Source organism: Seriola lalandi, unplaced genomic scaffold, assembly GCF_002814215.2.
Source record: "Seriola lalandi dorsalis isolate HSWRI2012SDOR001 ecotype SW California unplaced genomic scaffold, Sedor1 jcf7180002054689, whole genome shotgun sequence".
Taxonomy (NCBI): Eukaryota; Metazoa; Chordata; class Actinopteri; order Carangiformes; family Carangidae; genus Seriola; species Seriola lalandi.
Window position 1 is genome coordinate 2,981,790 of NW_019525242.1, and position 13,522 is coordinate 2,995,311.

Below are 13,522 nucleotides of genomic sequence, written 5' to 3' on the forward strand. Positions count from 1 at the left end.
CGTTCTCAGGGACACTTGTGTTTTATATTGAGCTCAAAACAAATAACAATGCTGACAGTAAAATACTTTATTATAACAAACCGTATTACAATTGGTTATCACTATACAAACTTCAGGATATTTTGTATCATCAAAATATGTTTATCTGAATAAAGCTGTTACACTGAATCACTTGGTATAGCAATTGTATTTGAGATTTTTATGTTACTCAAATTGCTCACGTTTCAGTCCCAAAAATTCCAGTGCATTTCCAGCAAGCAATTTATCCTGCAATGAAAGGAATACGCATCAGACTGAATATTGGATACAGTACTTTAAGACATTGAAATTGATTGACACAATTTACTTTTGAGGGACTAACTGCACTGTGTTCCTGACAAGCCTTTAAACCTGGCTATGTGTTATAGAGTCAATTCATGACAGCATCACTGATGTGCACTTTCTAAATGAAGGAGAGGGAAATATTGTTACCTTTAGTGTCTCATCAAACTCATCCATTGACTCAATCAGTGATCCCGGCTGTAGCTCACCCAGCGGAAATGGATAATCTGTTCCCAGCATCACTTTATCCTTAAAAGAGGAATACACACGTGTGAATTTAGAAAACAACGTTGAGCTCATCGACAGTATTTCTGTCAAAGTGCTGAAGGCAGGAATAGTTACTTTCATCAGCAGAATTACTGTAAAGAATCAGAATGCCTCCATACACAGAGGAGCAGTGTGCGACCTTAATGAGCCCTGGTACACGGTTTTTGTATCTAAGGTTAAAGTGGTATGACAGGAATAACTGCTGATGTGCTCAATCTACCCGCTCACTCTCCATGCTCAACACTGCAAAACTCCCTCGGAGTCTTTACAGAAATGAATTAATGAAGCTCACTTTTCCAATGACATCAATGAGCAGCTTCAGGGAGGTGGGATCATGAACTAGGGAGTCAGTGTAGAACGAGCCGAGGTATTTCCGTGGACTGATCTGGTTGTCGACTGCACACAGGTCAGGGCGGACTGTGTGGCCGTGTTCAATTCTGCCGACGGTGAATGGGAAAGAGCCACCTGTAACCAGATGAACAAAATACATTTAAGGTCAAACGACAACACACAGAGTCTCATTACACCTTAAACTGTGCAGGAAGTGAGATGCTTTGAATGCTACATTTAAAATGCTTCTCTACCTCCATGAGCAAAGCAGACTTTCAGTTTAGGAAATCTCTCGAAGACACCTCCGAATATCATCGAGCAAATAGCCATGGTTGTCTCTGAGGGCATGCCTTTGTGATGGAAAAGACAACAAAATACAATCTCTCTTTTCAAACTGTAATAGAATGTCTTGGTATTGTATGACAGTGTAAGTGGGTTAGTATACTAAGTGACAAACAAAATGGAGCATGACTGGTCACCATTAACCATAATCGCAATTCATCAAATACGATATGAAAGCTAAAATACTAAAAGCTAAAATTTTGGGGATTTTAAACATGCGGGGGAATGCAATGATTTGGTTTTGATGAATTTCATCAATTATTATAGGAAACATTATGGGCAATAATAATAGTAGGCATAATTTACTGCTGTGTTTTTGCTTTTAGTTTGGTTTGTTACGCAGAGATATTTATGGCTCAGTTTCAGTCATTTCAGACAAACAGATTGCAAGAAAAGTTATTTTCTTGGGAGGGGGACATTTAATATCTACTCTTCCTACTCTATCTCCCTCACCCACCAACCAGGGCAGCCAATACTTAGCCATCCTCCCATCTGTCTGCATGTCCCACGGGTGGACAAATACAGAGCAGCCCAGCTCCTCAGCTGCCTGTGGGGAGGACACACTGCAAGATCAGTATTTCTCCATGAAAGAGAAACTGACCTATGAATACAAAGGAATGTCACTGCAGTCATTAGTCTAACCAGTGAATTGTAAACATTGGACACATTGGACACATTTGCAACTACTATCACCAGGAACATTATGATATAAGCGTATACTATAGTATGAAATGTCTCACAGCGTAGAAGGGATAGAGTTCAGAGGCATTGAGGTCCCAGTTGTTGATATGTGAGCCAATCTGCACCCCAGGGAATCCCAGCTCCTTCACGCAGCGCCTCATCTCTAGGACGGCCAAGTCAGGAGCTTGCATGGGCAGCGTTCCCAGGCCCACAAACCTCTTGGGGTGGCTACGCACTGTCTGGGCCAAATTGTCGTTTAAAATGGCGCAGAGATCCAGCGTGTCATGAGGCTTGGCCTGCAATCCAAAAATAAAATGAAAACAGGTAAATATATGTGTGAGATGAACAAAAAGACAGTTTAGCAGCTTTGCAGGCAAGTATATAATCCACCATGGTACTGCTCAAAAGAAGTTCAATTTAATTTGCTTTTTTTTCAGCATGAGTGGGAAGACGGAGCTCGCAATAAGTGAGGGCGCAGTAAACAATACTCCGTAGTTTCAGGCACTCAGCAATAAAACATGATACTGTAGCTGCATTGTTTTTGATCTCATTTGCTCTGACTTCACGTGCACTCACCCAGTAACTGAACATCACGGGGACAGTAGAAAGGGCTTGAACCGTCACACCTGAATATTATACAGAAACATTGTTTTTAGTCATCCGTAAGATGACAAGCTGTAACACTTGTTTACGTCTTTCATGTCTGTGCACGTACCATGTTGATCCATGTCTTGTATGCGTGTGCTTGCATCCCAGCAGTTTTCTTGAATCACTCGGAACAGCTTCCCATCCTTCATCATCTTAGCTTCCCCCTGGAACAAAGCATTAACACCAGTCACATCCCCAACTGATTCAGATGTTCACTGTCTCTCCATTGTAGAGTCTGGACACTTTGGCAGATTTATTGTCCTTGTTATTTGTCATTTCACTCATTATCATTCACAATTTTCAAGCTCATGTGACTTTTGGGTTTTATCACGTTTCAAAATACAACCACATGATGGCAGCAGACAGCTGAGTCATACTGTCATGGTACACATAGTACATGTTTTTCATATAAATTTAATTACAGACCTAAATACACAAACAACATCTGGCTAGTTTATCCTTCCTTTTAATTGCTGTAATTAACAATCTCTTATCTTGGATGTTACAATTTGGCTCTGAGTCCTGTCAGATCTTGCTTTTAACATTGGCATCTGTACTTAAACAGATGTTCATCAACAGACACAGCTTTTGTTTGTATGCATCAGTGTGACACATTCCACTATTAGTCCGCATGTTCAATTAGCTGGTGGCAAAAGTTCAACCAACGTCTTCTGCAAAAGGTTGCATCGGCCACACAGCTGCCAGTCTGCTCTGCGTTCTGTTGTGTTGCCGCTGTGTTTGAAGTGAATGTCTCTGCTGACGCAGTGGCAACGTGCTGAGTTCTGCAGCTGCTCACAGAGCCAGGGCCAGCCTGACAGGTCCACAGGGTGGGCTGCAGCCGGGAAGAACCTGCTGTGTGCCCAGCATAGTGTGCAGTACAATTGCGTAAGTGCTCCTGTACCTGTGCCCTTTCTGTCTGCATAGAATATATATATATATATATATATATATATATGTATATCTAGATGTATGTTGACTCACCTTGCAGTGATGGTGCAGCTGGACAAACCCATCATATCCATACCTCTGAAACACATGCAAAACACAATTAATAAATGTGCAGTTTTTAAATATCACATTATACAAAATAGATGCATTAGATTACATAAATTATTATTATTATTTTTTGTTTGTTTGTTTTAAAATCTGTAGTGATAAAGAAGAGCATGGTTTAGTATCCTCCATGCACTTTAGTAAAAATCCTTTATAAATTGTGTTATCCCATTTGCAAGGGTTCAATTTTCTTCCTAGAAGACTATCCACTCCAACGCCCTGGATCAACAGTGAATGCCATCTGAGGCTGTTGATTCTTTTGCATACAAATGAGGCCGCAGACGATCTATGTGAGCAATACAGCCAGTAAAGCCCCATTTCATATCCTTCCAGATCAGCAGAACGGTGTACTTAGTAAATAGATAGAGGTAGAGAAGCTTCAGCTTTTCAAAATGCAAAGTGGGTTTTACACCTTTTAACTTTTAAAAGTGTGATGTCTTGCAGTGGCTATTTCAATGACAGCCTGCTTTCAGTGAAATAAATACATAACAGTTCAATAGTAGAAATGTTCAGAAATTAATTCTCTGTTTAAAGTCCTGCGACACCAGGCCGTCTACTGGCTAAAAAAACACTGTCCACTACTGAGAAAGATGCATTAGCTCTGTTTGGGCTTTTAGAGACGCCAGTTGTAAAACATGGTTAATACTTGGATTTTGTTGATCTTTCCAGGACTTCTTAGGCAACCAATACAAATCCCAAATACATGTATTTGGATTTCAGTTTGTCCTCTAATGGTGTAATAACAATGTTTTATAATTTCTGTGCTGTGTTGAACTGTGTTACATTATACAATGGGTTTTTCTGTTATTTAGCCTACCCTCATTGAAATAAGAGGGGTAGAAATAACATAAACACCAGTTGTTATGATGCAATAAAATTCAACAGCAGCACAAACTGCAGCCTCCAAAATGACCATAAAGTTGAATCAGCACCTCTCTAAAACAATTTCAAAACAAACTCAACATGTGTTGAACGTAGGGGTTAAATAATCTTTGTGTGCACTGATTTCTTTCTTTTCTTTTCTTTTCTTTTCTTTTCTTTTCTTTTCTTTTCTTTTCTTTTCTTTCTTTTTTTTTACTTTTTTGTACAGAAAAGACATTTCCAAGTTTTCCTTACCTGGTCACTTGGTCAGATTATCAAGTCCCACGGCTGCTTATGTTGGTATGGTTGGTATGGATATACAGTGCTATGTAAATTAATTACACTAAATGTTTGTGCTTGCATGCATTCAAAGACAAATGTCTAAATAAGTGAAACTGCAGGCTACTGTACCACTGAAAATACAGTAATAAGAAAAGAAAGAAAGAAAGAAAGAAAGAAAGATTCATAGAAAGCTTGTGGGAGCATTTGCAGGCAATGTTTCCTGTCCAGCAATAAATGAGGGAAATGATTAGCTAAAGCCAGGCCTCCACAGTGACAAAGATATAAGAGCAGTCTCAGACAGCACAAGGCCGGAGCCTCCTATTGATTAAAGTTTAACCATCCATAGAGAAGACAGACTTTGGGATTGAGCTGTTAAACTCCTTGCAGACACTCCAATGGGAAATGCCTGTACATTTTATTTCAGGCTGCTGGTATTTAATAGCATTGGATTCAAAGAGAACCTCTGCCTGACACAGAACTGATACAAAGATGTGTGTGTGTTTTTTTTTTGTAAACCCACTGAACCACACAAAATTAGATCTAGCCCATAAATTGCGTGTGTCAAGGCTCAAGGTTAAGGCACCAGGCTGTGACAAACGCCGCTCAGATCCTTCACGTACTTGTGCCTACCTGCTTCAGATCGGGCCACTCCTTTGGTAAAATATGATTATGAATATCAACCTTCATCCTGGTTGGATAAGCCCCGGGAAAAGTTGAGAGGTCTGCTTCAGAGAGATTTCTAGCAATAACAGCGCACACGACTAGTGAATCCACTCCCTGCCCTCAGCCTGAAGCCAATGACCAACAGGTGAATGCCTGCTGGGAAAGCCTTGTCATTTATTACCTAATCTGTGCAACAAACAGACAGTAACCAGAGGTCTGACCAGACTGGTTAACACTGTTAGTAGCTGATATTCTGAACCATGAAGAGATATTGTCTCTAACTTCATTATTCACTCTTACCACCACCACCAACACACACACACACACACACACACACACACACACACATACACACACACAAAGAACTTCTGTGCAGCTCCGTTGAAATTCACTAACTTGTGGAACAAGTCAATGTGACATGTGATACTTGTCAGGGTTTCTTATCACCTGCTCACAGCCCTGTGTTGTGGCGCCCCCTGGTGGTTAATATTGAGGCCTAGTGATGAAGGCATTACGAGTCAAGGCAGCAGGCAGGCAGGTAAAAATGACTAAGGTGTGAAAATAGTTGATTTCTCTGAATTTGATAGTTGATCATCAACGAGGCAATTCTGATATTTGAAGGCGAACCCACCATCAAGAAAGATGTTTACCTGATTATGAGATAAATAAACTGATAAAAGTGTGACATTATTATGGAGTCATCAGCAGAGACAATCTATTGTTCTTGACTTTACATGTTGCTTGATGCATAACGGCTCCATTTAAGTTTCGTCTCATGCATAAATCAAAGCTAATTTGTAGAAAATCCCTGAGTAATTCCGGACAGATGTCCCCGAGTGTTTCGTGTAGTGGTCTGTAGAAGCGCTGGGATCTGAGAGGAGGAGAGAAGGAGGAAGGGGAGGAGGAAAAAAAACTTGCTGGCACCGCCTGCCAGATTCACAGCGGATCTCAGCAATTTATCGCATCGCCGCATCTAACCCTAAAGTCTCTGTAAGTGAGTGAGCCGGATAGGGTGTTTACATCCAGTCTGTAGAGCTGTTCCTCGCAGTGTGGACTTCACACACACACACACACACACACACACACACACACAGGGAGTTGTTTCGCTGCTGATGCCGGGGAGATAAATCCTTTATCCCCCATCTCCTCCTCCTCTTCTCTCGCCATCTCTTATCTCCCTCCCCTGCGCAACTGAGTCGACACCGGTGGCATATTGGACGCGCTGGATGGCTGCTGCACTTATCGAACCGGTGTGAATCTTTTCTTTTTCTTTTTTTTTCTTTTCCCTTTCTTTAACTTCATCATCCTCTGCCTCTGAGTCTGACAACAAAACAACAACTGCAGAAACAATGACAGACCCGGCGACCCAAGAGTCCTACCCTGTCCCAGACCCGACTATTGTGGATCCCTGCCCCGCCACGGTGCGGAACGGCCAGTGCGCCCCGGATGGCTTCACTAACAACCATCACCAGCAAGACAAACCCCCCGGCCAGCCCGAGCCGTTCACCACGGGCCAGGAGATGAGAATCACAGACAGTGTGGAGGGAGAAGGTAACTTCATCTGTCTCTGTCATGTTTGGATGTGTTTTTTTTTGTTGTTTTTTTTTTAACTTATGGATGTGAATTTGTGAGTGTTGGGGTGTTTGTGTGTGTGTGTGTGGTGGGGGGCGGGGGCACCCTGGGGAGATGGAAGGGGTATTTTTACACATGTGAGATATTTTTAGTTCAGCTCTTACCTGAATAATTTATGATAGTCCTACATCAGCAGGATTCAGATGTTCAGAAGTTGAATTCAAAGCTTATAGCATTGTTAAATTGCTTCTAATCCCCAAAGGCATTCATTCATTCATTCATTCATTCATTCATTCATTCATTCATTCATTCATTCAGACATTCATTCATTCATTCATTCATTCATTCATTCATTCAGTCATTCCTCTCAGTTTTAGACATTGCATTGCCTCAGGGGACAAAGTTGCCTGAGGGAATTAAATTGTTCCTCAGAACATGCACCCAGAAACACACACAGGCTCAGTCTGCTTTAAGGCTGAAGTCTTATACCAATCACATGTATGTCCTATGAACCCTTAAGTGTGCATTTACCTTTGCTTAACCACGTGTGTGTGTGTGTGTGTGTGTGTGTGTGATTTTTCTACTAGTATAGTCCCATTCATTATCTAATATGCATAAAACCTGTGAAACAAAACATTCCACAGTGGATAACAAGAGGGCCTCAGTCATACAATAGATCCTGAGCCTGTTGCTCAGTTTATAGGCTTTCAGTGGGTTTATTAAATGTAATGTATGTTCACTAGATCTGGTTTCAAGGGATATCTGTCATATAAATCATTTCCCTACTATATTCTAAAAATGTTTGAGCATGTTATAGGAAACATGGTTATTGCAGTCAGTGTTATGGATTTGGATCATTTCTAATAACTGGAATCAACAACCACCTTGTGCCTACTCAAGAAAAGATAAATATAAGGTCAGAATGAAGGAACAACATCTTTTTCGTCTTTAAAAAACAAAAAAACAAAGATCTTCTGGTTCCTTCAATGGCTTTAAGACACTGATCAGTTGAAAGATTAGAACTCAGATTGATTCTTGGGGAGGATTGATCCCTTTAAGGAGTGCTCCAGTGATTCAGTGTCACACTTCCGCAGAGCTTGTGAGAGACAGATGGTGGAAACGGTTGAAATCAAAGCAGCAGAGATATAGCTACCAGCTTTTATCCCTCATATGGGTCAAGTTCCAAAAACATTTGATCCACTGCAACTCAAGAGCGTCTTTCATTCTGCCTGGTGAACATCTTTCCAACTTCACACTTTCAGTTTGTGAGGCTTTCGGTTGAACAGCGCTCGTTATGACATGACAGAATTCTTTTCTCAGATTTGACAAAACTCCTTGAGAACCATAGGCGTCATTGTTCAATGGTTTTAACAAGCTGAAGCATTACTAATCCTGACTGTTGTGGTGATTCTTAAGTGTAAAATTGGTGGAATGTCCCTTTATTTGCACGTAATCAATTGTGTTACTTTGCTTGTGATGTCGGGTGAGGTACTGTAAATTGTAAATAAAGGTTGTTAGCTTGTATATAGATCACAGAGATATTAAAAGAGAAGTGAGCAGGCACCAAGGGGAAAACTTTCCTTTAAACGTCAAGCAATTTGAATATTTCACTCAAAAGCAAGGTTTGAACCAATGTGCAATCATGCAAACACACATTTCAACACAATATATTGCAGACATTCACACACTCCCTCCTACCTCCCTCCCTCCCCCGGTTTCCTCATCTCTCTCCTATTTACATAAATGTCCCTGCCGATGCTGTAAGAAAACCTCTGCAGGTTTCTGATCATGGTTAATCCAAGCAAGGGAGTTTTTCCTTTCCTGATTTAATGATGTCTGATGGCATTGCAGTAAGAATAATAGGGAAAGTTAAGAGAAGACTTTAAAATTATTTTAAAAAAGTAATTATTTATCTCTTTTGGGTCATTCCTCTCCCACGAGTTTTAGGCCTATATTCAGTCACGTGTCTCCTCTTGCGAACATGTGTACGGGAGGTGTGTAATCAGCCTTTTGAGCATGATGCCTGATGTTAATTATTTTTAGAAAAGAGAGGTGCGACAGAGACAAGTGTCAAGAGAGAGGCACACACTCACAACCAGCCACCCACCCACCCACACAAGACTGTGTGTGTGTGTCACGGAGCGCTGTATGAGGAGATGTTGAGCACATGCCTCCTGTCTGAACCCCCAGCCAGGGATCATGTGAGCAGAGTGATTTAACCATGCTGTGTCACTTCCCCCTCGTCCAGACACACACACACACACACACACACACACACACACACAAACACAAGCTGGTTAGCCAGTTTAGCTAATATGGTTTTACACTAAAAAGTTTTTTAGTTTTATTTAACATTTGAATTTGTCTTCAGTTGGTAGTTAAAAGGAAATGAGTGTTTGATGTGTTTGGAAAATTCCACTCACTCAAGCTTCACTGATTAGTGATCCTGCATTTACTAGAAATAATATCCATAGAAAACTCATTCAGTGTTAACAGAGCATGTCCAGTCACTGGTTATAAAACCTGTGTTTTGCAATCAGGAAAAAATGTCAAATATACCGTTGACTTATAACATAATTATTGATGTTTATACATCAAACTGCAGACAGAGTTGATCAGTAGTTTGCATGATTTAAGTTAATGTAAATATATATATATATATATATATATATTTTGTTACTCCATATTGCTCCATATGAATCCCTCCCTGTACATAGCACACATGCACATGTACAACATGTTTCTAAGAGGGATGTTTACACAGACCAACACACTGGGACTTGTTAGCATTACTTACTCACACACACACACACACACACACACACACAAACACACACACAGACACTCACACACACACACACAGACACACACACTCAGCTGGACAGTGTGACAGTTGACTTAATTTGCCAATAATGCAGCAAATTGATCCTGCCCTGCCCAAGCTGAGGCCTTCCAGATGATTTTTAACCCCCTTTCAGCAAAAAGCCTTGTGTTAATTTTCTTTGAAGTTTTGTCTTCAAAGAAATACATTACAACCCAATGAATTGATTTCACATCATGAAATGTAATAAAATATGGATGTAAAAATGCTAAATATCCACGAAACTGACGATGTCAGGTTGAAGTTAAAGCTACCAGATTTCTCAACTAGTTAAATGCATACTGGCTGTTTTTGCCTCAGATTACAGGAGCTGTACATTTTTGTATCAAAAAGTATATATTTCTTTACAGATGCATCATAACAGACTTGGATATAAAAAGTGTCTGACAGTTTACAGATAATTAGCTGAACTAAACCATAGTCAGCTGAAGTAGTGTACAGCTTGGAGTGCAAGGGTCAGGCCGTCTTTAAAAAAAAAAAAAAGAGTTGGTGGGAAGCTGGTGAGGGATTGTATTCTAGTAGCAGCACCATCTCCCTCTGGATGCTCTGTCTACACTCTCCTTCTGTCTACACCCACACTAGACAGTTGGAGTTAGCAACATGAAGACCTGCAGGCAGAGTGAACTGACTACTCCAGATTGGGAGGGAAAAAAAAAGATAAAAAAGAAGGAAGAGTCAAATAAATGTGACATTCTTGGTACGATTACAGTATTGAATTGTAGGAGTATAAAATGGACAAAGGGTGCTGTAATGTACTGCCCCAGCAACAAGCTTTTGGATGGAAATTGGGGAACCTCTGTTAGGACCAAATTCCTAATAAAACACCTGCAATACAAACTGGACGTGCGGAATTTGAAACAATTTACCAGGCAAAGAGGACGTACCTAAATATGTGCCATGGGTTGCATTATGGGAAATGTATGATCTAACATTTTTGGAGCTTGACCCAGATGAGCGATTTAGGAGTGCACTGATTTGTACCGTTCTTTAAAATCTTCCCTGAGTCTTTTGCAGATCCCCAACATGTATGGAAGTGCAACACTAAAACACTGTAGTTCTACTTTAACTCTTAAAACAGTTTGATTTGTCACTTCTGAAAACTGATGCGGTCATCAGTTGTGTCCCGTTAGAAGCTGTATAAAAGTCCTCTTACTCCATAAAACAATCACATGACTTTATCAGCTCTCTATCAGCTGTTGCTTCTGGAAGGAGTCCCTCTCTGTGACGCACAGACAGTGAGAGAAAATTCCCCCAAAGCAGTTTTATACATAAAAAAAAAAAGTTTTTCTTTGGTAAACTGTCCCCTTTTCAAATATAAAAAAGCAGAGGCCTAAATTAAAACATTCAAGTAATTTCCAAATATGATTACTAAATTACATCCAGAACATTTGGTTTAGTATGTTCAAAGCTTAAAGGAGCCTTGTTTTTCCTTTCATTAGCTCCCATTTACTGCCTATTTATGTAGCCGCACTATAGCAGTCCAAGAAGAAAACACAGAGACAAATTTCTGGATAGAATGACAACTAGTAGCATCAAAAGCCCTTTTGGATGCAAAAGTTGAGGCTTCTAAATATTACATGAATCTGCAGAGCCAGCCTCACATTTCATGATAATGGAGCAGCTTCGGGCACTTCAGAGTCTGGGCTGTTTTGTCTGTGACTTCAGGCAGAGACTTCTCCCACAGAAACAGGGTTTGGAGCCATCAGGGGTTGTATGTGGATTGTACGACTTTGTCTGTTTAGTCTAGAGGTTAGAAGGAATTGTGCCTTAAAAAGCAGGCAGAGTCTAATGGTCCTCACAAGGAATTATAATGTGCTTGATTGACTTTTATTGACTTTGCTGTTTTTTTTTTCTGAATGGTTTATTTCTGTCTTAGAATTATTCTGAGGGACTACTTTATCCTGTTCATGTATTCTGGAGCTGTGAGTGGTCTGCGTGGTGAAGTCTGTAGGTCTGTGACGGTCAGTAAAGACAGTTAAACCTGAGAAGCTGTCCCTGTGTTATGCTTCATCCGTGAACTCTAATCTGCAGTATAACAAGGGTCCCCAGGCGTCTCACAGGGTTTTATGCCCCTCAGTGTAAATCCCCTGTGGCCCCTGTGCTCTCTTTGAAGGTGATGAGGATTATGTAAGAGGAAGGATTCATGTAGGGTGGTGGAAAAAAACAGTTCCCTTATTGTTCAAAGCAGTAATAATTACGCATTGATAAGCCTATGGGCCTCTTGTAGTGGATTCGTCACAAGTGCCTCACAAATGACAAAACTTTTCTATGAACAACCAGTTCAAGGAACGTGTATTGAGCAGAACCTGACCTTTGACCTTCCTGTGGCCTGGGGAAAACGGAGAAAATTTTCCTTGAAGGGTAAATAGACCGGAAAAATTGCCACAATTGCTAGTTTAACAAGAAAAAAAAAACATTTGGAAAATGTACTTTTGACCTAAATGTTGTAGCATGCATAAACATGGCCGCTGTAGTGTGCTCTTGTGCTCAGCTTTATATGTTGTTAGTTGATTTGAAAGCCACTATAGCTGTGATCCAATTCAAGGGCCACATCCTCCGGAGGCTGCATTTATAAAGAAAAAGGCTCCAACAGGTGGATCCTTCGTGGCCTGACTTATCCCAAGATTCATTGCACACCAGCAATGAAAATAATATGGCAGCAAACGACGCTGAGTATTGGGTTTCAGCTCAGTTCAACAGCTAACATTACAACTGTTAACACCAAGGGCTTTAAAACCTTGTGTTTTTTGTGAAAAAAAAGGTACGTGTTGTTAAGGTTGCTATAGGCAACAGGAGTGTAAGGGTGGGCACAGCTGGTGACGCTAAGTGAAAATTATCCATTTTCCAGACCGTCTCATTTCGGGTTGGCCTTGGCAGTGTGCGATGGCTAAGAAGGCTCATGCCTTCGTAGACAGTGTTCTCCTGGGGAAGCAGCCCCTGAATTGGGACACTTATATTACACTAACCATTAACCTCATTGGTGTGTCTAGCATATTAGAGGCTTTATCCTGATAGTCAGGAACAAAACACCTTCTATTTTATGGAATTGATCAAGAAGTCAGAATGTAATTACTCATTCAAATAACTTCTGGAGTGAATGAATTGAAAGTGTAAATTTTTTTTTACCTCAGTATTTGTTACAGCAAAGCTCCTTGGGACTCCAAGATGAAGACACACGCCAACCTTTTTTCAGTGAACCAAACACTGATTATTCAACACTGAAGAGCGTCTTGTTCTCAACCTAGCTCACATAACCACTTATCCCACCCCAAGCTGACAAAGCATTACATAAAATGAGCTTTATAATACGCAAAGAAAACACAAAGAAAAAGACAGAAGGAGCTGTCCTTGTAACAGAGCTTATGTGTCTCACTGCAGGTCTCCTCGAGAGCAGCATGCGCCTGAAGCCCCATGAGGCCCAGAGCTACAGGAAGAAGGCGCTCTGGGTATCCTGGATCTCCATCGTGGTCACACTCATACTGGCTGTGGCAGCTTTCAGTAAGCATTTAAAACACATTTATACACATGCAACATGTACCACAGTGCCGTAAAGTATCTTTGTTGGAATACTGTGCCATTCACTCGTGAGTAGACCGACTGAGTTGTTGTCATTTAAACGTC

The 13,522-nt window shown here is 40.7% G+C and overlaps 2 protein-coding genes across 3 annotated transcripts in view; one reads left to right on the forward strand and one right to left on the reverse strand.

Moving 5' to 3' along the window:
- Positions 1-52: 52 nt before the first annotated feature.
- Positions 53-5,775, reverse strand: acmsd (aminocarboxymuconate semialdehyde decarboxylase). 2 transcript variants are annotated; one of them, XM_023423066.2, is made up of 10 exons: positions 5,416-5,775; positions 3,571-3,615; positions 2,657-2,753; positions 2,518-2,567; positions 2,001-2,237; positions 1,714-1,807; positions 1,173-1,268; positions 881-1,053; positions 472-570; positions 53-267 (listed from the first exon to the last, which is right to left on the reverse strand). In XM_023423066.2, the coding sequence occupies exons 1-10, from the start codon at positions 5,470-5,472 to the stop codon at positions 205-207; spliced, it is 1,011 nt and encodes a 336-aa protein (XP_023278834.1). In that variant the 5' UTR covers positions 5,473-5,775; the 3' UTR covers positions 53-204. The 2 variants fall into 2 exon arrangements, with proteins under 2 accessions (XP_023278834.1, XP_023278835.1); XM_023423067.2 differs by having other exon boundaries at positions 5,406-5,775.
- A 599-nt stretch (positions 5,776-6,374) lies between these two features.
- LOC111667383 (transmembrane protein 163a-like) overlaps positions 6,375-13,522 on the forward strand; it is a 63,011-nt gene continuing 55,863 nt past the window's right edge. The window contains exons 1-2 of the mRNA XM_023423038.2: positions 6,375-6,999; positions 13,280-13,399. Coding sequence (XP_023278806.2) covers positions 6,798-6,999; positions 13,280-13,399 — 322 coding nt within the window. The 5' untranslated portion in view covers positions 6,375-6,797. The remainder of the gene's footprint in view (positions 7,000-13,279; positions 13,400-13,522) is intronic.